Here is a 23,397-nt window from a genome sequence, read left to right on the forward strand (position 1 = left end):
GCAGGGGGCCCTCGGAGGGGCTGGCAGCAGGTGCTCCTGGCTTCACAAGAACAGCAGACCTCCAGAGATCCAGGCGCTGAGGGGTGGGACGACCACCGCAAACTCAAGGAGAAACTCTACAAGAGACTGGAGCTAAATGAAACCACACTGAACACAAAATACACAGACAGACACCTCTGCAAACCGTTACCAACAGCTCTCCGAAGCGCTGTGCCAGTCAACACCCACCTGTGACAAAGTGTCAAACAGAAAACACACAGCGGGGCCTACAAGCTCCGAGCGATCACGGGGTGACGAGGCTGGAGCCCGGTGCCCTCCACTCTGACAGCCAGAGAAGGGCAAGAGTCCAGTAAAAGCCCCCATCCCCCCCCCCATCATGGGTGAAAGCCGAGGCCCCCCAGCAGCACCAGTCCGAATAACCACCCACCCCGGGAGCCAAGAACCACCTTTTTCGTCGAGCGCAGTGTGTTTCCTGCCACCGGATGGGGTTGAATGATGTGGTCTCCTAGATCTGTTTCAAGCATGTGAACGACGCACGATGCGTAGCTTTAGGCATTTTCTAAACGGTGCTTTCGTGTTTTGCACGGCGCTGTAGATTTCGGTATTTTCTGCACGGTGCTGTGGTTTTAGGGTATGTGCACGCTGTTGTAGTTTAAGTTTTGTGCACGGTGCTGTAGTTTTAGCTTTTTTTGCACGGTGCTGACATATTAGTTTTTTTCACGGCGCTGAAGTTTTAGGCAGTTCTACACACGGCGCTGTAGTTTCTTAGAGGGGCTGGAAAGTATTATATTTTCCGTGATGCATTTACTCCCCACCTACGCCGCCCCCGCAGGGCGCTCTGCAGCTCAAAGGGAGGGAGAGGGTTGGGGGCGCACGAGGCCCCCGACGGATCCTCTCCCCCTCCCCTGATCCCACCCCAAGTGCCCCGTGATCAACGCCGCCAGCTGCCACTCACGGGGGGGGGGGGGAGGGAGCAAGAGCTGCGGACGGCCCGGTGACACACACACCACCCCCAAACCTGGGAGCGTGCGGAGCAGGACAAAAGCTTCAACTTTCTGGGTCGGCGCCGTCTGCACCTGGCGCGGGCGGGGCCGGAGCCCCTCCTCCCGCGGGGCACCCTGGGAGCTGTAGTCCGTGGCAGCGCCCGCCCTCCCGCTGTAAGCAGACACCGGGGGCCGGTGACTCACGGCCCGGGTGGCCCTGGCAGCGGCCCCGGGCGCACAGCCTGCTGGGACTTGTAGTTCCACCCACGGCCCGCCCGCTGCAGAACCCCCCTCTATTGGTCCGTGTCCCTTGGGGGTATAGGTACTTTCCCTCTTGGCTAATCCGGCATAGTGGGAGGGGCTCAGGAATCATGCCGACCCCACAATCACGGCCCTGCTTGTTCGCTTTATGTGAAAGCCACACCGGAGACGTGCTGTGCAGACAGCTTCTAAAAGCAGCACTTTTCTCTCTGACCTCACCACGCCTTCTCAAGTGGGTGGGGAAGGATGGGAGCGAGGGCACGAGACGGGGCAGGCAAGGTAGGACATGAGAGAGAGGGACAGGGAAGCCAGAGAGGCGGGAGAAGCGAAGAGGTCCCGGGCCGCGCTGTGATTGGCTGACGTCACGGGGGTGTCCCGGGCCGGCAGCCAATCACAGCGCGGCCCGGGAAATGACGTCACGGGTGTCCCGGGCCGGCAGCCAATCGCAGCGCGGCCCGGGACAAAGGGGCGGGGCTTAAAAAAAGCACCAGAAACACCCCCGAATCGCGTTTTCAAGAGAAAGCGCGATTGACAGCCTCTGTCTCCCAATGGCTAGCCTCCATTTATGGAGCTAGCCAATTGGAAACAGAGGCGGTCTGAAGATCCCTACTGAAAACAAAAGTTTTCAAACTGGGAGGGGCACTTTCGTGCCCCTCGCCAGGCTGAAACCTAAAAAGGAAACAAGGGTTGTAGACAACCACATACTGGCTGAGGAATGGAATGACGGTGAAAGAACTATACATCCAGAAACACCCTCCAGACTGAATCTTACTGTAAGTTAAGGGGCAGATATTGCAATCTGAATTAATTTCGCTCTTGTGGCCTTCATAACTGGCAGTTTTAGGATCAACAAGGCCGCTAGTCTGAACTGGAATACCTGTATCTATATTTAAAGAAAATGTTGATTTTTGGCCACTTTATTAAGTTCAATAGCTGACATTGTTTTCTAACTCAAAGCACTCCAGAAAGCTGGAGGGAGCCAATTCTATTCATAATATACAAATATGGTTCACACATGCTCCCTTCTAACTATCAATCAATCAATCAACTCGGATTTATAAATCGTAAATCGTAAAATCGTAAATCATACGTTCTTATATAACGCCCTTCACCGTAAGGTCTCAAGGCGCTTGCTTTGGGAACCCATCCTGGCTTTTCCCTGCGAGATAACCCCTACTGGGCATCCCCAAGGTGAAAGCCAGGTTTCCCATCGCGGTGGGGCCGCAATGGAGATTAAGCAAGCTATTGCCCAGAGTTGCAGAGTGTGAACCCGTGATTCGAGTAGGCACCGAGGCGAGAATTATCGAGTCCATGGACATTTTGAGCTCAAGACCCTGCTGCGTCGGGGATTGAACCCTGGTCCCGGGTCTGACCTCTGCGTCCGGGTCTGCCTCCTCTACCCGGTGAGCCACACTTAGCGCACGGTTAATCACTCGTGAGAATATCTAAGTGCTGGGTTCTGGCAGGGATTAATTGAAGAGCCAGGTTTTGAGTCCTCTTCAGAATTCAGGGAGTGAAGATGCCGTTTGAAGGTGCTGGGAGGAGAGGGGGGGGGAGTAATTCCAGGACTTGGTGGTGAGGTAGGAGAAGGAGCATCTTTCACTGTAGCTTCGGCAGATGTGGGGAGTGTGAGCGAGGGCATCGAAGTGCAGGCGTCTGGAGGGTTGTTGGAAGTTCAGGTAGTGGTTGATGTATGCTGGTCCTTGGTCATGGAGGGCCTTGTAGGCATGTGCCAGCATCTTGAATTGGCATCTTTTCTGGATGGGAAGTCAGTGAAGGTTTCTGAGGTAGGGGATGATGTGGGTCCCCTGGGGGTGGGCGGTGGAGGGGGTTGACGAGGAGTCTGGTGGCTGAGCTCTTTATTGTCTGGAGTCTCTTCTGGAGTTGGGTGGTGATTCCTTCATAGAGTCCGTTGCCGTAGTCCAGCCAGCTGGTGACTAGGGATTGAGTGCCGGCTTTCCTTGTGTTGACAAGGAGCCATCTCTGAAGATCTTTTGGAGTATGCGGAGGGTGTGGAAACACGCGAGGAGACTGTGATGATCTGGCATTTAATGGTGAGTTTGCTGCCCAAGTTGATGCTGAGTTTGTGAGTGTATTTACAACAAGGGGTGGTGAGGGACAGAGTCTCTGAATTAAGCAGAAAGCTCTCACCCAGTCAAGAGATCAGGGCTAGATCCAACACCGTTTTTTAGCTCACTGCACCATCCCAGTTTCAGAACCTGGCTGTATGCAAATTAGTCTGTTCCTGTCCCAGTGCATGATGGGAACAGGGCAAACCAAACTACAAAAGCCAATTCTTACACTGGGAAGGAAACAAGCTCCCGGGGACCGGTTTCTGGCATTACAGCCGTCTTCGGCCCGGTTTGCTTGAATCCTGATGGTGCAATGAGCAAGGGTCTCACATCTGAGAATACCCTTCCACGCTTAGGGTGGACAAAAATATTTACAACAAGGGGTGGTGAGGGACAGAGTCTCTGAATTAAGCAGAAAGCTCTCACCCAGTCAAGAGATCAGGGCTAGATCCAACACCGTTTTTTAGCTCACTGCACCATCCCAGTTTCAGAACCTGGCTGTATGCAAATTAGTCTGTTCCTGTCCCAGTGCATGATGGGAACAGGGCAAACCAAACTACAAAAGCCAATTCTTACACTGGGAAGGAAACAAGCTCCCGGGGACCGGTTTCTGGCATTACAGCCGTCTTCGGCCCGTTCCCATGATGCACTGGGCCAGGGACAGACTGATTTGCATATAGCCAGGTTCTGAGCTGGGATGGGGCAGTGAGATAAATAACGGTGATGGATCAAGCCCTGATCTTTGGACTGGGTAAGAGTGGTCTGCTCAATTCAGACACTCTGTTCATCACCACCCCCTTTTGTAAATCGAGTTTGTGAGTGTGGTCTGTTAGTGTGAGTCGGAGTTCGGAAGGCCTCCAGGGGTCATAAGAGGGGTTATTCTAAAAAATCAGCACTTTAGTCTTGTCCTCGCTGAGCTTCAGACAGTTGGTCTTCATCCTGTCAGAGGGGCTCGGTATGCAGTTATGGAAGTTGATCCTGGTATTGGAGGGGTCTTCTGAGAGATAGAGGATGAGCTGGGTGTAATCTGTATAGGACAGAGATTCCCAAACTGTGCGCCGCGGCTCCCTGGTGCGCGGTGAAAACTTGCCAGGGGCGCCACGAACAGATGAGCACACAGTTTGGGAATCAGGAATAAATAGTATGGTACGTAAGGCCGCAAGGGAGAACAGACGACTGCCGACGGCCTGAGTCAGTGAGGCTAGTCACGGAGGAGGTGCCAGCCGAACTGATAATGCTGACCGGCAGGGGGCAACAGGCCTGTTACACAGAGACGTTAATTGACCCAGGAGGCCGCAGCGTGGGCCCCCTCTGAAGTGAAGACCAGCGCTGGCCTGAGTAAACGAGGAGGCCTGGAATTGAATGAGAGAGCTGTCTGAGAACGGAGGAGAAAGGGCCCAGTGCTCTTAGTGCTGTGAGCAGTAGGCAGCGCTGAACGCCATTGGAGGACTGTGGAGGGACGGGGCCTAGCCCTGAGGGGATTGTCTCGGACTGACTGCCACACATACGCAGTCTCAGTGCTGCAACCGGGCACGAAGTAGTGGTGACGGACCCTGTTTCTCCCTCATTGCTAAGCTACAGGTCACTTCCCCCTTCACATCTTGCCCGGATCTCGACGGGGTGTGCTCCACCCTGGGACACGGGCCGCAATAGACTGGAAGGCCAGGGCCAGGGCCAGACCAACCAGGTAATGAGCTTCAGGTCCAGAGAGAAGGCACAGGGAATGTGAATGAGGCTTGGATCTGGGCTACCCCTTTCTATGTACAGTGCTGTAGAACGGGCAAAGGAAAGATGGGCTGCCTGTTCCGGTGTGTAATTTGCAAAAAATCGGGCCACCCTGAAATCGAGTGCTGAAGGAGAAGGGGCAAATTTGAGGCTGTGCATGGCGGCGCAGTGCAGACAATAACTGCCAAAGGTGAGCTGTGCGAGAGACTAGGGGAGTGTGCAAGACCTGCTGCAACATCCGGGGGTGCAGCACAGCAGTTTCTTGGGGTTGCTACTGTTAATATACCAGATGCCAGGGCTCACCTCACTAGGATTGACAGAGATCACCAGAGTCTAAGGAACATCAACATAGTCAGTCTGGCAGGTTCTGTGCCCCCAGACACATACCAACGGTTGCCCTGACACATCTTTCTGCGGTTGTTATCCTGCCTCTCTAAGTGAGACTGCATACACAGGAGCACATGATAGCCTGGAGAGGTGCCAGACTGGATGTTATTGCTGGTTGTACCCTACATGAGATAGGGGTGCCAGTATCTGAGTGTGGTAGAAGTAGTCTGTGCAACGGGAGATCGAGGCCAAATTCAAAGAACCGTGCACTACAGTCGTTAATAGGCAGCAGGAAGGCTCAGTGGAACATCAGGTGTTACAAATGACAAGATAATTACATGTCATTTCGAGGAAGGATGAAGGCAGCAACCATAGCCCTTACTGTTTGAAATAATGAGAGGGTTTGAAAAACTACAAACAGCAACTGAGTCCGGGACAACAAGGCACCTAAACCTACTCCACTACCTTTATGTAACATGCATACTTAAACTAGTGCGACATGTGTATCATTCTTTCGACTTTGTGAGAGGTCTACATGACCTCTGACCTGTGGATATAACCAGGGCCACTGGTATTCTGTGGCAGGGGACCACCAAATTATGCAACATAATGTGGCACATTTTGTGATAGTATTACTTCATTATTTTGACACCACATTCAACATGTTGGTGGCTAAAAGTGGTGCTGAGGATTAAAATTAAATATCCCTACAAGCATAAAAATTCTCATTACATTTTATTTTATGGCACAGACTTTAATCAATTTGGCTAATGTGAAGTATGGTTAGCTAAAAGAGAACAGAGGATGAGTTTACTCACATATCTATAGTGTATAGTATAGATATGTGAGTAAACTCAGCATCTTGTCTGGTAAGCAAGTGACCACCCACCAGACAAAAGAGGAGAAAAATGGAAGTACTCCAGATGCCGGGCTTACATCCCTGCCACCCGTAAAATAAAATGACATAATGGGGAGCCGCGGACAACTGCCAATAGATAAAGGGAGCCACGGATCAAAAAAGTTTGGGAAGCACTGGTATAGGATATGATAGTGAGGTTTCTGCCAATGTCAGCCAGGTGCGTCATCTAACCTTGAGGGATGCTGCAGATGATGCTCTTGGGTTCCGAAGCGAAGGGTGATAGGCTGATATTTTGGGCTCGTCCTGTAAGGAACATATAGAGTAATATCCTAGTAGACATCAAGAGAAATCTTTTGCTATATTGTTACAAGAGTTGGAATAATGGGCTATTGTCCATGATGATAGATAGACATATGTACACAATAATGTAATTGTATGCAGCATTTATGACTTTATAACTGAATTTCACAGTGTTGATAAAGAATTGCTTTGGTTCACAATGGCTAGCTCAGGCAAACCCTCATAAATAGTAGGAGAAATAAACGCACTTTAGTCATATACCTAGGTAAAGATTAAGTAGGGTCAAACCTTTATCAACTCCAAAAACAATGTGCACAAACAAGGGTTTAAAGCAAGGGTGCCTGTTAGTACCCCTCTTTCTGACTTGTGTGTGGTTGAATTAAAGATGATCTTTTAAGGCAAACACATTCCCTCCCAACTTTGGGGCCAGATTGTTATAATTTCCAGATGAAACTCTTCTACATGACATAGGAAGGATTAGATTATATTAAGGTAAGGAATCCAGTGAACACTTTTCCTGCAGGTAATAGATCCATATTTTTGTCAACGTTGATCGCAATGATCTTTTGGCATAAACTCAAAAAAATCTGGTAATAAGTTTTGAATAGTTAGCCTTTTGAAAGGGTTCCCACTTACTAATCTTTAGGAGTCATCTTATCTAAAAGAGGAGGGCGTCAATCTTGCTTTGCTTAGGTAGGGCAGCAAACCTTGGCATTAAATGTGGCATTTACAGGTCTGGCAAAGAATGTACCAGGCCCACCCATGCACCCTATTCTTTAACTTAGTGGCTTTGCCCGAGAAAATGTGAAAATGAACTGACCTATCTCATTGTCGTACCTCTAGGCTGCTATTCAGTCTTTCTGGCTCTGACCTTCAGGCCCGGAATCAACTTCGTTCTTAATTTGGAAAAAAAATAAAAAGGTGGCTGGGCCCAAAACATTTCAGATATCCAGTACAGTTGCACCCCCTACAATTCCTGTCAGCATGAGAATTAGCTACTCACGATCACACTCAAAGACATGTGACACTGTAGAGCTGTCATGAATATCCTAGCTTTATAATTTTATTCCAAGTATATTAAACAATTGACCTCTATATTGTTGTGCTCTTCTATAAATAGACACACAGCACCACCATGCGATGGATTTTGCAGATGTTTAGAAATAAATGCCACCAGAAAACACCGGTACAAATTAAGCACCGATTTGACTGGAATTTAAGATGAGAACTGAGGGTTTAGTACACGAGGCAAGCTGTCTCAAAGTGTGCTTTAAGTTTAAAGTAGTGCCAGAGAAATTACTAAAGTCATAAACCTGGCTGAAGCTGAAGAAAGATTGTGTTAAGACTATCTGACCCGTGGTTACACCTAGATTTGTAAAACGTCGAAACCAAACATTGAATACAACTCATTCAATGTGCTTTTGCCTATCAAAGTTAAAGTAATTGTAAGTTAGGATCTTATAAGATCAGCGTCAAAACCTACATAAAGGTGATAATAGACTGCTACAATAGGAGCCTGATTTAGAGTTCAGCGAATGGGTTACTCCATCACAAACGTGACAGCTATCCCGCCAACTGTATTACAAGTGACACTGGATTTAATGCACCTGTAGTGTCTTTGTGTGGAGTAACACATCCACCAAACTCCAAATCAGGGGGCTACGTTTGCACTAAACACACCTTCTAACCGAAACACCCCATCATTTAAAATATAACTTTACTCGCTTGAGGTTTGCATGCCCTTATACTGTGGGTTCTGAGAGACAGTGTTACATGAAACCTCTATTTATTTACAAAAGCCTCAGATCATGCAATGATGGTGTTACAGCATATGCAAAGGAAGTGGACCCACAGGTGATCAGATGTTATATGAAGTTGATAAGAAAGGTTCAGATACTACGTTCTCGCAGAGGATCACTGATGGATAATTCACGTACAACTTCTGTATCCATTTGACTGATTTGACAATGTTCACCAGGTTTTCTCTAGTTTAACCTTTAAAGTCAATCTTCAATCATAGTGGCTAATATCTACTATTATATTCTGATGTTAACAATCTTTTTATGCTAGTTTAAATTGATTTAAATTCAGTGTTATTTTTTGGGAATCTTACCTAGACACATCCAAGACTAATGCAATTATTTTAACATGGTATATAAAGTGATGAATGTGATCCTATTCGTAATTCAAAATGTTACCTTTTCTTTTACATATTTTTGTACCTCTTTATATTCCATGCAACAAAAATTATTTGTTCTCTGCGCTTCTCCAGGAAGGACCCATCCAAAACAACGCGGGGTTCATTTTTATAGACATCGCCCAACTACAATCATTTTTAGGTATGACGTAAGCAAAGAGGTATTGAATTTACTAAAATTATATTTATAATATGCTTATGTTAACAGCAAATTCTCATCATCCATTGGTCTGTTGAGTCTCATTCACTTTTTGCTTCCGTCAAATACAGCATACAGCATGGGGCTATGGTCCAACCACTTGAGCCACTAGCTAACTTCACTTCAAGTGATGCCTTTTGCTCTTTCATCAGGAGCACATTTGCATACAAGTTAGTTCTCTTTAGTTCGTCTTTTTCTTTTTACTTCATTATTACTTTAATTTGTCCTTTGTGTTTAGAGCCTGATGTGATAGCAGGAAACTTTCTACCAGATTTCCCATGTTGTTTTTGATGTTGCACTTGACACATTTCACCTTTATCAGTTCCTGTGTCATTCTAAGGGTGTTGTAAATTCCGTTTTTATTGATCTTTGTTTATCTGAATACCACTACTGTACAGTATTACAAATTATTTCCATTTGTTATTTTTGAAGTGGTCATCTTTTTAGTATGTCACGAAAAAAGGGGGAGAGAAAGAGGATATTTGCTGGGGCCGCACTCGAACTAGAATTATATGTAGAAATAAAGGACCCAGTGTTTAGTCAAGCAAGAAAAGGGGTAGAGATGTACATCTTCTTGGGAAAAACCCTAGGTTTTCCGTAAAACCCTCACTCACTAGGGTTACGCCTTGGTGGCATGCTTCATCATAGTGTCATTCCCGTTCCGCTATGGAATGGGGCATGCTACGCCCAGAGGGCTTCGCGGGAGCACTTATTACACAGACTATGAGAGGCAGATGTTGTGATGTGGAGGAGTGAAGTTTTTTAGGGGGAGAGTACTTAAAATTACCTAGATAGTGGAAAAAAGTGCTTTATTCTGACCCTTTGTCTGCAAGGTTAAAAAGCAGGGAAATAGGGTGTCTTGGGAAATGAATGTTCACACACCCTATTGGCCGACATGTTTCCATTGTGGCACATTTTTCAATATTTAGTTGTGTTTAGTTATACAACCTGGGGAGTGGAACTAGTCCTGGAGATAAATTACTTTTATAAACCAGGTCCCGAAGAAAAGCCGATAGGGATAGGCTAGATTACAAACATGTCAACCAATAGGGTGTGGGAACATTAATTTCCCAAGACACCATACTTCTTTTCCCCGTTTTTTAACCTTGCCAACTAGGGGTCAGAATAAAGCACTTTTTCCCACTAGCCATGTAGTCTTGAGAACACTCCCCCTAAAAACCTTTAGTAACAGGTTTCATGATCTGGGCAGAGTTCAGCTAACTTATTTAACCGTACGTGGCATGGTTGCCTAGATCTTTTTCAGAGATAAAATATTGCTTTAATATCCATCCGATTCAGGGTATGTGTAGTGGAACCATATTATACTGTGGTGTGGACAGTAAGGGTTTGGATGTAGTCTTCAGGATTCAATGTAGATGCGGCCCCCAGGAACCCTCAAGATTCAAGGGGACTTAATCCCCCAACTTAAAACGCGCCACAGGGCGCGTTTGCACACTTTTTCACATCAGGCCATGCCCCTCCCTGCACCACTGTGCAAACGCCCCCCTGGTGCGTTGTAAATTGGGGGATTAAATCCCCTTGAATCCTGAGGGTCCCTTGGGGCCAATAAGATCACCAGGTACCTCCAGTAAGCGCCAGGGAGCTGTGTTGCAGAGAGGTGGTTCAAGGCCATGCCCCATTTACACAGCACTCTGCAACGCAGCTCTGTGGCGCTTACTGGAGCTGATGGGCTAGTAGACTCCCAGGGACCCTCAGGATTCAAGGGGCTTAATCCCCCAATTTACAATGCACCAGGGGGTGCGTTTGCGCAGTGGTGCAGGGAGGGGGCGTGTGTGTACATATCCAATCACTTCACCAAAACTCAAGCACTTATATATTCACCATGCAATCTCCTTGCAGTACTCTAATCATCCAGTCACTACCCATGCACTCATGCAATGACCCATGCACTAACTCAGGCACTGCTACAATACCCTGAGCACTACCCATACAGTCCAGCCATAGTCCCGTCACTACCCATGCGCTCCTCCAACCACCCAGCGAGCAACATGTACGTATCCAATCACTCTGCCAAAACCCAAGCACTTACAAATTCACTATGCACTCTCCTTGCAGTACTCTAATCATCCAATCAGTACCCAGTCACTAACACATGCACTGCTGCAATCCCTTGAGGACTACATATGCAGTCCAGTAATCTCCCTGGTACTACCTATGCAGTCCTCCAATCACCAAGTCAGTCCTATGTCCTTATCCAATCACTGCGCCAGAAACCCAAGCACTTATAAAATCACCATGCAGTCTCCTTGCAGCACTCTAATTATCCAATCAGTATGCATGTACTCATGCAATGACCAAGGCACTAACTCATGTAGTGCTAAAATCTGAAGAGAACTACCCATGCAGTCCAGCAATCCCCCTGTCAACCCCCTGAGCACTCTTCCACTCACCCTGCCAGCACCATAACCTTATCCAATCACTCCTTCAAAACCCAAGCATTTATAAATTCACCATGCACTCTCCTTGCAGTACTCTAATCATCCAGTCAGTACCCATGTAGTCATGCAATGACCCAGGCACTAACACATGTACTGCTATAAGCCCCTGAGCACTTCCCATGCAGACCTCTAATCACCTACACTACTGATTCACTCCTCCAATTATCCAGGTAGTACCCATGCACTCCAGAATTCCCCCTGTCACTACCCATGCACTACTGCATTCACCCTGCCAGCACTATGTACTTGTCCAATCACTCTGCCAAAACCCAAGCAGTTATAACATCACCATGCACTGTCCTTGCAGAACTCTAATCATCCAGTCAATACCCATGCACTCATGCAATGACCCAGTCAATAACACATGCACTGCTGCAATCCCTTGAGGACTACCTATGCAGTCCAGTAAACTCCCCGGTAGTACCTATGCAGTCCTTCAATCACCTAGCCAGTCCTATGTCCATATCAAATCACTGCGCCAAAACCCAAGCACTTACAAATTCACCATGCACTCTCCTTGCAGTAGTCTAATCATCCAATCAGTACCCATGTACTCATGAAATGGCCCAGGCACTAACACATGCACTGCTACAATCCCTGTGTACTACCCATCCAGTCCTCTAACCACCTACACACTTCTCATCCGCTCCTTCAATTCCCCTAGTAGTACCCATCCAGTCCAGCATTCACCCTGTCACTCCCTGTGCACTCCTCCAGTCACCCAGCCACTACTATGTACTAATCCAAACACTCTGCCAATACCCAGGCACTCTCCTTGCAGTATTCTAATATTTCAGTCCGTAGCTAAGTATTCATGCAATAATCCAGGCACTAACTGATCACTGCTACAATCCCCTATGCATTACCCATACATACCTCTACCCACTTACACACTTATTATTTGCTCCTTCGATTCCCCAGGTAGTACACATGCAGTCCCGCAATCACACTGTCAACCCCCGTACACTCCTCAAGTCACCCAACCACTACCATGAACTAATCCAAACAACTGTAACACCTATGTACTCTGCTAACAGTATTGTAATCATCCAGTCACTGCCCATTTACTGATGCAGTGGCCCAGGCACTAACACATGCACTGCTACAATCCCCAGAGCCCTACCCATGTAGTCCAGCAATCCCTCTGTCACTCCCTGTGCACTCTTCCAATCACTTTGCCAGCACCATATACTTATCTAATCACTCTGCCAAAACCCCAGTACTTATAAATTCACCATGCCGTCTCCTTGCAGCACTCTGATCATCCAGCCACTACGCATGTACTCATGCAATGGCCAAGGCATTAACTCATGCAGTGATAAAATCTCCAGAGCACTACCCATGCAGTCCAGCAATCCCTGTGCACTCTTCATGCAATGGCCTAGGCACTAATACATTCCCTGCTATAATCCCCAGAGCAGTATCTATGCACTCCAGCATTTCCCTTGTCACTCCATGAGCACTCATCTAATCACCCTATACCGTATACCATATACTTATCCAATCACTGTGCCAATATCCAAGCACTTATAAATTCACCATGCCTCTCCTTGCAGCACTCTGATCATCCAGCCACTACCCATGTACTCATGCAATGACCCAGGCACTAACACATGCAGTGGTATAATCACCTGTGCACGGCCCATGCAGTCTTCCAATCAGCAAGCCATCACCATGTACTTATCCAATCACTCCGCCAAAACCCAAGTGACCCTTGACCCTGCCACCAGGTAGGTCGCCCCCCTCAGCCGCCACACGGTCCTCCTGTGAGGTTGTCCCGCTGCCGCCACCCGCCACCTGCTGTGGCCAGGATCGCTGCCTGAGTCCGTCCTGTACTGCTCCTCGTTTTTTTTTCCTTTTTATTTCCGATTTACTTCGTCACTTCTGTTACTGTTGTTTGTTTTCTTGCCACCCCTCGTGCCCTTGTGCCCTCTCCCCCCTGTTTTTCTTCTGTACTACCACCCCCCTCCCGCTCCCCTCCCTCGCTCTTCCCACCACTGCCTCCCCTGCGGCCCCGCCCCCCTGGTGCCCCATTCGCTGCCCCGCTCCTGCCTCCCAGGTGCTCCTCCCTCCCTAAGCCCCTCATAAGGAGGCCGCACAGCGGCTGCGCCAAAGGCAAGCCGGTCTGCGCCCGTCCGCACCTGGACCGTGCCCAGCGCCAAAACCCCTGGCCCCCCGCCGAAACCAAGAAACCCAACAAAAGTACAACCCCACCACCCTCCACACACTCAACACCGACTATCTGCCTGCTACCAAGCCACCCCGAAGCGCACCCAGAGACCCTTCTCCTGCCAAACCTGCAAATTAACCTGCGTCCGAACCTGCACCCCACCACCCGGACCAGGCAACAACAACCACCACCTCAAGTGCATCCTGCTCAACACCCGCTCCGTCCACAAGCACGCCGTCGAACTCTGGGACCTCCTCAACACAACAGCACCAGACGTCGCCTTCCTCACAGAAACCTGGATGAACGCATCTTCAGCCCCCAACATCGCCATAGCCATCCCAGACAACTACAAGATCACCCGAAAGGACCGCGTAAACCACACCGGAGGAGGAATCGCCATCATCTACAGGATCGCCGTCATCTACAGGAACACCATCGGCATCACGACTAACTCCGAAGATGCCCTCACCACCTCCGAACACCTACACTTCCAGATTCACACCGACCCCAAGACCACCCTCAGACGAATCCTCATCTACAGACCCCCCGTCCCACGCACACAATTCAGTGAAGCCATCGCCAACTTCATCAGCCCACATGCCCTCGCCTCATCAGACTGAACTGAACTTCCACCTGGGAAACAAAAATGACAACAACACCACCACCCTGGTCGACAACCTCGCCAACCTCTGACTCAAGCTACTGGTGAACACCCCCACCCACTACCCCGGCCACACGCTCGACCCCATCTTCTCCGCCAGCAGCTACGTTACCTTCAGCCACTCCACCGGACTACACTTGACCGACCACAGCTGCATCCACTTCACCTTTAAGAAGACCACATCCCACCACCGCCTGCAAAAGATCCCCAGTAGATGGTGGAGCAAAGTCACCGCAAACCAGCTAACCACATCACTGAGCCAGAACCCACCAATCAACACTACTGACACCAACGACGCTGCCTGCAACCTCACACAGTGGATCGTCAACTGCGCCAACACCCTTGCACCACTGAAGAACCCCCCAGGCAAGACCGGCAACAGGAAACAGTTCACCGACGACCTCAAAAAAATCAAAGAAATCCTGCTGAACCCTCGAGAAAGCCTGGCGCCGCGAACAGATGACAGAAAACATGACAGCCCTCAAGAACGCCACCCGCAAACACCACCAGCTGATCCGCACCACCAAAAAGACATCGTTCAAAGAACGGCTGGACAACAACATACACAATAGCAAAGGAACTCTTCAGCATCGTAAAAGAACTCTCCAATCCCAGCGCCAGCAGCAACAACATCACACCATCGCAAGACCTCTGAAACTCCCTCGCCACGTACTTTCACCATAACATCGCCGATATCCACGACAGCTTCGGCACCCAGACTCCGCCCCCAGTCACCAAACCAACGCCCCTTACAACCACCCTCAGCGCTTGGACTCCCATCAGCACCGAAGACACCGCCCACGCTATGAACACCATCCACTTCGGCTCTGACCCATGCCCTCACCACATCTTCAACAAAGCCGACACCACCATCGCTCCCCACCTACGGAACGTCATAAACAACTCCCTTGCGTCCGCCACTTTCCCAGAGAGCTGGAAGCACGCAGAGATCAATGCCCTACTGAAGAAACTCACAGCGGACCCTAAAGACCTTAAAAATGTCCCCCCCCATCTCTCTTCTTCCCCTCCCTGCAAAAGTTATCGAGAAGATCGTCAATAAACAGCTGATCGCATTCCTTGAGGCCATTGGATCCCTAGACCCATCCCAGTCCGGATTTCGAGCCAACCACAGCACCGAGACCGCCCTCATCGCAGCCACCGACAACATCAGGACCCTACTTGACAAAGGGGAAACAATCGCCCTCATCCTCCTAGACCTCTCAGCCGCCTTTGATACAGTCTGCCATCGTACCCTAATATCCCGCCTCCACAACGCCGGGATCCAAGGCAAAGCCCTGGACTGGATCACCTCGTCCCTCTCCGACAAAACCCAGAGAGTCCGCCTCCCTCCCTTCCACTCCGCGGCCACCGAGATCATCTGCGGCGTACCCCAAGGCTCATCGCTCAGCCCAACCCTCTTCAATATCTACATGAGCCCCCTCGCCACCATCGCAGGCAAACACAACCTCAACATCATCTCATACGCCGACAACACCCAGTCGATGCTCTCCACCAAAGACCCAGCCACCGCCAAACTCAACCTACAGGAAGGAATGAACAACGTCGCTGAATGGATGAAACTCCGCCGTCTGAAACTGAACTCAGACAAGACGGAGGTCCTCAGCCTCGGACCATCCCCATCCGCTTGGGACGACTCCTGGTGGCCCACAGCACTAGGCACCGCACCGACACCCACTGACCACACAAGCAACCTGGGATTCATCCTGGACTCCTCTCTCACAATGACCAAGCAAGTCAACGCCATCTCATCATCATGCTTCAACACCCTGCGCATGCTCCGCAAGATCTTCCGGTGGATCTCTACCGGAACTAGAGAGATGGTCACCCAGGCCCTCGTCACCAGCCAACTAGACTACGGAAACGCCCTATAGGCAGGAACCACAGTCAAACTTCAGAAAAGACTCCAACGCATACAGCACGCATTAGCACGACTCATCCTAGACATCCCCCGCCACAGGCACATATCAGCCCACCTGAGAGACCTGCAAAGGCTCCCTGTCAACAAAAGGATCACGTTCAGGCTCCTCACCCACGCACACAAAGCGCTCCACGACATAGGTCCCGAATACCTCAACAACCGCCTCACGTTCTACACTCCAACAAGCAAACTCCGCTCCGCCAGCCTCGCCCTCGCCACCGTCCCACAGATCCGCAGAACCACCGCCGGAAGATCATTCTCCTACCTGGTGGCCAAGACGTAGAACTCCCTCCTCGCCCACCTACGACTGACCCAGGACCACCTCACATTCAGGAAACACATCAAGACCTGGCTCTTCGAACAGTAGCGGCACTCATCCCCCTCCCCCAGCGCCTTGAGACCCCGATGGGTGAGTAGCGCGCTCTACAAATGTATTGATTGATGGACTTATAAATTCACCATGCACCTTCCTTGCAGTACTCTCTTCATCCAGTCAGTACCCATTTACCTATGCAATGATCCAGGCATTACCACATGCACTGCTACAATCCCCTGTGCACTACCCATGCAGACCTCTAACCACCTACACAGAACTGGTTCACCCCTGCAATTACCCAGGTAGTACCCATGCAGTCCAGACATCGCCCTGTCACTACCCATGCACTCTCCCAATCACACAGCCATTACCATATACTTATGCAATCACTCTGCCACAATCCAAGCACTCTAATCATCCAGTCACTACTCCTGCAATGACCCAGGCATTAACATATGGCAAATACAGAGGAGGTCATGCTAATCAAAGGGGTACCCCAAAGCATAGTGTTTCCTAGTGTATGTAGGTATTTCCACTGTATTCGAAGTGTCTTTTAGCATAGCACTGACTCTAGGCCTGGTTAGTCAGAGTCAGTTACCACCAGTACCTGTCAGCAAAATGTTGGGGGCACAGGAGGACTTTCTGCTTCTCTGTTGGTTCTTTCTGCACATCTCTTGTTTCTTCCTGCACTTTTCTTCATCTTTCTGGACTTCTGTTGCCTCTTTCTGCATTTGTCTTGCTTCTTTCTGTGCTTTTCGTCCTCTTCCTTCACATGTCCTACCTTTGTAGGCATAGTTCAAAATTAGCATTTTTAAAAACCTTTGAAATTCACTGAAAAAACATAGGTTTCAGGGACGTTATAGTTAGAAATTAGCAAATAACAATCCTTAGAAATTCACTGAAAAAACCATAGGTTTCAGGGACGTTCAAGTTAGTTTGACATTTCACTTGTACAAAACCAGAGAAATTTGGCTGTTATAGTTAGTTCAGCTAACTATAACTTGCGCCCCCGCAATGCACTGCTGATGTTGTCACATATTACATAATTCATGACATGGTCAGTGACATCACTGATGACATCTCAAATGACATCACTGATGATATCATTCACGTGATAATTTGATGAACCTCTTCATACCCTAATATAACCTTTGATACACCCACTCTAAAATACAGACTACAATTTTTGAAACCATAGACACACCGTACCAGTTAGTACATACCCACTCACTAATTACTAGGTCTGCATACACATACACTCATTTATCCATACAACCACTCATACATGCAGTCAACCATCAATATGGCATTATCATATGCACTCACATATCTATACAGACACTCACTCACCCATAGAGTTACTCACACACCTACTCAGTCATGCAAACAATCAATCACACTCCCATTTACTCACCTATACAGTTATATACACACACCATCTCACTTATTCAAACATATACTAACACATACTTACACACTTATACAATAACTAATACAAGCACACTGATCCATACATCCACTCTCACAATCACTCTCACAAATAGTTATTTATACACTCCAACACTCACATATACTGCCTTTCACATATGCAGTTACTCACACATGTACCACTGACACATCCATTCACTCACCTTCACGCCCATACACCCTTATACAATAACTAATACAAGCACACACTGATCCATACATCCACTCTCACAATCACTCTCTCACATATAGTTATTTATACACTCCAAAACTCACATATACTGCCTTTCACATATGCAGTTACTCACACATTTACTACTGACACCTCCATTCGCTCACCATCACACCCATACACACACTCACCCACCCATACAGCCCTTCACAGATGCACTCTTGAACCCATACACCCAGTGAATCATCCACTCACATCTATGCACAGAGTCACACCCCCACCAACCCACACAGACACTCAGGCACCCATATAGACAACCAATCAATAACCCATATAGATCCTCATTTAGCTACACCAACCCATGCAACAGCTTACACACTAACTGACAAACTAAACTGTGTGAACGTCTGTATCAGTCACTAACCCATGCATTCAGTAAGACACATTTAATCACTCACTTATACAGTCAGTCACACACCTACTAAATCATCCATCCAGGCACTTATACAACCCCTCATTCTTCAATACACCTTGGCATATATATAAAACATATTTAAGCTTTATAGAAACACAGTCACTGGATGATGTCATCAGTGATGTCATCAGTGATGTCATTTGAGATGTCATCAGTGATGTCACTGACCATGTCATGAATGATGTAATATGTGACATCTTCAGCAGTGCATTGCGGGGGCGCAATTATAGTGAGCTGAATTAACTATAGCGGTCGAATTTCTCTGGTTTTGTACGAGTGAAATGTCCAACTAACTATAACGTCCCTGAAACCTGTGTTTTTTCCAGTGAAATTCTAAGGTTTTTTAAATGCTTTTTTCTAACTAGAATGTCACTGAAACCTCTGTTTTTTTCAGTGAATATATATGCAGGCTACGTATCCACAAAAGGAGGGAGTTGGAAGGGCAATATTTTACGGGGTCCAGTGTATCAGCCCTTGAACCATAACTATAACCGAAAAGAAATACACTGTTCCCCAGAAAAGACAAAAGAACGGTGTAACCAAGCGGAAAAGAAGAAAAGGGGGTTGGGGGAATCCCCCTTTCGGAACTAAAACCCTCACACACCCAGCAAGCTAGGTGTCATGCTTCATCATATGGGTTTTGCTCCTCGTCAGACTGGCGCTGCAATGTCTGACGTGTTCATCACCACCCCCTTTTCTGAATCGTTTTTGGCCACTATAGGTGTGGCAGGGTATACTCAGACATGAGTCCCTTTCTCACTACACCATCAGGATTCAAGCAAGCCGGGCCGAAGACGGCTGAAATGCCAGAAACCGGTCCCCGGTAGCTTGTCTCCTTTCTGGTGAAGAATTGGCTTGGTAGTTTAGTCTACCCTGTTCCCATGATGCACTGGGCCAGGGACAGACTGATTTGCATATAGCCAGGTTCTGAGCTGGGATGGTGCAGTGAGATAAATAACGGTGATGGATCAAGCCCTGATCTTTGGACTGGGTAAGAGTGGTCTGCTTAATTCAGACACTCTGTTCATCACCACCCCCTTTTCTGAATCGTTTTTGGCCACTATAGGTGTGGCAGGGTATACTCAGACATGAGTCCCTTTCTCACTACACCATCAGGATTCAAGCAAGCCGGGCCGAAGACGGCTGAAATGCCAGAAACCGGTCCCCAGTAGCTTGTCTCCTTTCTGGTGAAGAATTGGCTTGGTAGTTTAGTCTGCCCTGTTCCCATGATGCACTGGGCCAGGGACAGACTGATTTGCATATAGCCAGGTTCTGAGCTGGGATGGTGCAGTGAGATAAATAACGGTGATGGATCAAGCCCTGATCTTTGGACTGGGTAAGAGTGGTCTGCTTAATTCAGACACTCTGTTCATCACCACCCCCTTTTCTGAATCGCAATGTCTGACGGGCACCCATAAAGGGGCTCTTTATCGGAGATCTTTTGTTCCTGCCAGTTGGTGGATGTGGGTATGAGGGCTTCAGGAAAAGTGTAAACGTGAACTGGTTAAGAGTTAAAAAAGGTTAGTGAATCCATGACAATCTTTATTGGTGTGGTACGCCACCTTAATAAAAAAAGTGAGGTGACAGTACACGCTGGTGCAAAGATCCAGTAGTGTCTATCTTACCTAAAGGTCAACATGGACATGTTTCATGCTTTGAGAGCAATTCGTCTTCTCCTTCTCGTTCGCGTAGAACACATTTTATTTAGATTGTAGGTTCTGACTCCCTAATATCCTGTGACTGTCCCAGAGTAAGAGTCCAATTTCCCTGAAAACTACTGCATCCCCTCCTCCTCTGCCTGTTTTTCGGTCGACCCTGGCAATTTTATACCCTGCAGGGATAGCCAAGGCAATGACCAGAGCTGAACACTCATTAAGCCAGGTCTCTGATATAAATAGCAGATCTAACTGGCTATCTATCAACAGCTCAAAGATGTCAGAAGCATGTTTACCCATTGACCACGCGTTAATCAAAGCAGCATGAATACATTGCACAGACAAAAGGACCTGAAGGAATGAAGCTGGGATTGGGAATAGAGCCCACAATATAGTTAAAATGATAGTTACAATTCGGACAGATGCTAGAAACATTATCCAGCACTGCCCACACATGGCTGCACTTACTCAAAGATGCACTAATCACCCCCAGTTCCTCACGACTCCAGAACCTGCGCTCCGGAAGCATGTCTGAAAGGAAAAGGGCAGCATAGCTGGCTCTGGCCGCATCCGGGACGCTGACGGGCGCAGATGGGCTTGCCTTAGGCGCAACTTCGGAGTGATAACCAAATTCCAAACATATTGACCCATGACTAACTCCGAGATCAGGAACTCAAAGATTCATCTGAGGAAGGACTGGATGAAGAACTTTCCTTTTCAGACACATCATTTTTTCCCAGTGAATTATCTCTATTGGCCAGCATAACAGAAACCGTATCAGCCATGCCATTGATCCGTAATTGGACTAAATCGTTTTCTGTGTGTATATTGATTTTGAGACCTATGCATATTTTGTGAGGTAGAGTGATCTGAGAACACTTACAAATTTTATCTTTCAATTTCCTTTTGCCTGTTCCTATTGGAATTCACTAAGCACAGGCAATAAGAAAAGGCTACAAAATGCAGCACTTACATTTACCACTTGCTCTTAACTTGTTCAAGCAGATATATTCACCTTAATCCACTCTCCGTCCTTAGTATCCATCCACCTACACTCACTTATTCCCAGGCAACTGGCAAAACTTATCACTGGCACACAGCACTGTACCATCTTATCAGACAAAGTCTGGCAGACCAACTATGGTAAATCTGTGTGGCAGAGGGCCTGTAACAGAGTAACAGGCTCTGATCCAGCCATCAGATGCATCCATCCGTTGCTGCTAGATTATCAGCTAAGGCAGTAAAAAAGACCCCCCCCCCCCCCCCCCCACCACCACCACAAACCACTTATCTTCAGGTATTAAGGCAATACAAGGAAACTATAGAGAGGCTGGTGGGTGAGCAGAACAAAATATAGTGAGGCAAAGGTCATTAGAGAGACCTATGGACAGGGTCATTTTGCTGAAATAAAATCACACTATAGTAGGATGGGGAATCATTTGCCTCAGTGAAAAAATTCACCATCACTGTGATAAATGCCAGGACAAAAGAAAATTGACAGGAGGTAACGTTGTTCTCATATTTCAAAGCACATTTGGCATTTAGACCTTGTGGTCCACAACATTCCATGGGGTGATATTGATTTCACTAAGAAGCTTCTACCAAGCACATAGACATGGCTTAGCGGATAGGTCTGTGGAATCACTCGCACACCATAGTGCATCAACAGTTCTCAGTAGCATCCAAGTATGGAAGAAACAATGACATTTAGTATTAATACAACCAATGAAATGAAACATACCTCAAAATTATTATGCAGAATGTTGTCTTATCGCGGTTCTGCTGGCATATGGCCCACAACATGACTGCCTTTCAGGAGCTGTCTTACCTTTACACTAGAAAAGGGACTCTTGGAGCATGCTTTTCTTTCTTGGTCTGCACAGTTCTTTGGTATTGTGGCTGTCATATTGCTGGCTGTATACTTTAATTAACCAGATCGTCTGAAAAAACATAACATGTTAATAAACCAGAGAGTCCAACACACGCTAGGTTGAGTTTTCAATACTGTTCAACAATGACACATTTGATAATAAACACTGGTTGCCTAATAGGTACAGACTTTTGTAATTAGGCCGGTTTCCCAGTGGGCAGGCAGGGTGCAGAGGTTTTACTGATGGTGGAGGCTGGTCCATATTTCCTGCCTGCAGGGCTTGACACTTTACAAATAAATAATGCACATTTTTGACAAGATTCGAAACCATTTGTTTTTTTAGCATTTGGGTGGTTCCGGTCTCCTGCAGATTCACTACTAACGGTGCTGACCTTCAGGGTTCGGGGGGGGGGGGGGGGGGGGGGGGGGGGGGCAGATCGGGCTGTGAAGCTCGCTGTTGACTGGCGCATAGAGTCCAGTACATATATGATGACGATTTTCCAAAAATCAAAACAATGTGTTTCTTTATAATGTGGCTTTTGGGAAACATTTAAGTTACATCATTTAATTGAGTGGCAATTGTTAGAAAGTGATAGATTCTAATCATGAACTCAGAAACATGTATGCTTTTATCAAGCTATCAGTGAATCAAGAGGAAAGTCAGCTGTATTTTGACCCCCTATAAGTAACCATGGTTGTTACATTAGGTGTATTAACATAACAGTCTTTTGCTTTTGTAAAGGGCACACCCAGAACTGATGTATTTTTAAGGTACTCTCGTGTGATAATAGGCAAAGGAGTCACTGTGTAAAATGTAATTGCCTCCAGTCATCCAATGTGGTCAAGCGGATGCTGGGATTGATGCAATGTTTTCTGGTTTCATGTTGTGCAATTCATCCACTTCCTAGTCATTTCATTTTTTTCTCCATTATGTTTTATAATGTTTTGTGTTTATTTATTTGAGGCGTTGAATAAGTGCACATTGTTGAACACATCCAAGCTATGCATATTTCATAAGAATTGGAGGTAGTAGTGTTTAAGGAGAGCAATGTTTTAATCCAGAAGCTAAAATGAAAACCACAGCACCCACCCATGGCAAGTGCATTGAGACCATTTGCTCCACATAGCTACAAGTCATTATTCATTATCATCTATTCTTGAATTAATTCATCCATCTACTCCTCACCATCAACTATTCATTCATTGAGCCATGCATACCTATCCACAGTCTTTTTCCACCCATTCCACTGTTGGGCAAGGTACTATAATTGAATATGTGTTGTAAAACAC

The 23,397-nt window shown here is 47.5% G+C and overlaps 1 protein-coding gene across 1 annotated transcript in view; it reads right to left on the reverse strand.

Annotated features, from left to right (window-relative positions):
* Positions 1–23,397, reverse strand: part of LOC147693578 (solute carrier organic anion transporter family member 2B1-like) — a 435,047-nt gene that overhangs the window by 312,130 nt on the left and 99,520 nt on the right. The window contains exon 2 of the mRNA XM_086933810.1: positions 22,066–22,177. Within this exon, the coding sequence (XP_086789936.1) occupies positions 22,066–22,143 (78 nt within the window). The 5' untranslated portion in view covers positions 22,144–22,177. The remainder of the gene's footprint in view (positions 1–22,065; positions 22,178–23,397) is intronic.

The sequence above is a fragment of the Lissotriton vulgaris genome, chromosome 8, assembly GCF_964263255.1.
Source record: "Lissotriton vulgaris chromosome 8, aLisVul1.2, whole genome shotgun sequence".
NCBI lineage: Eukaryota > Metazoa > Chordata > Amphibia > Caudata > Salamandridae > Lissotriton > Lissotriton vulgaris.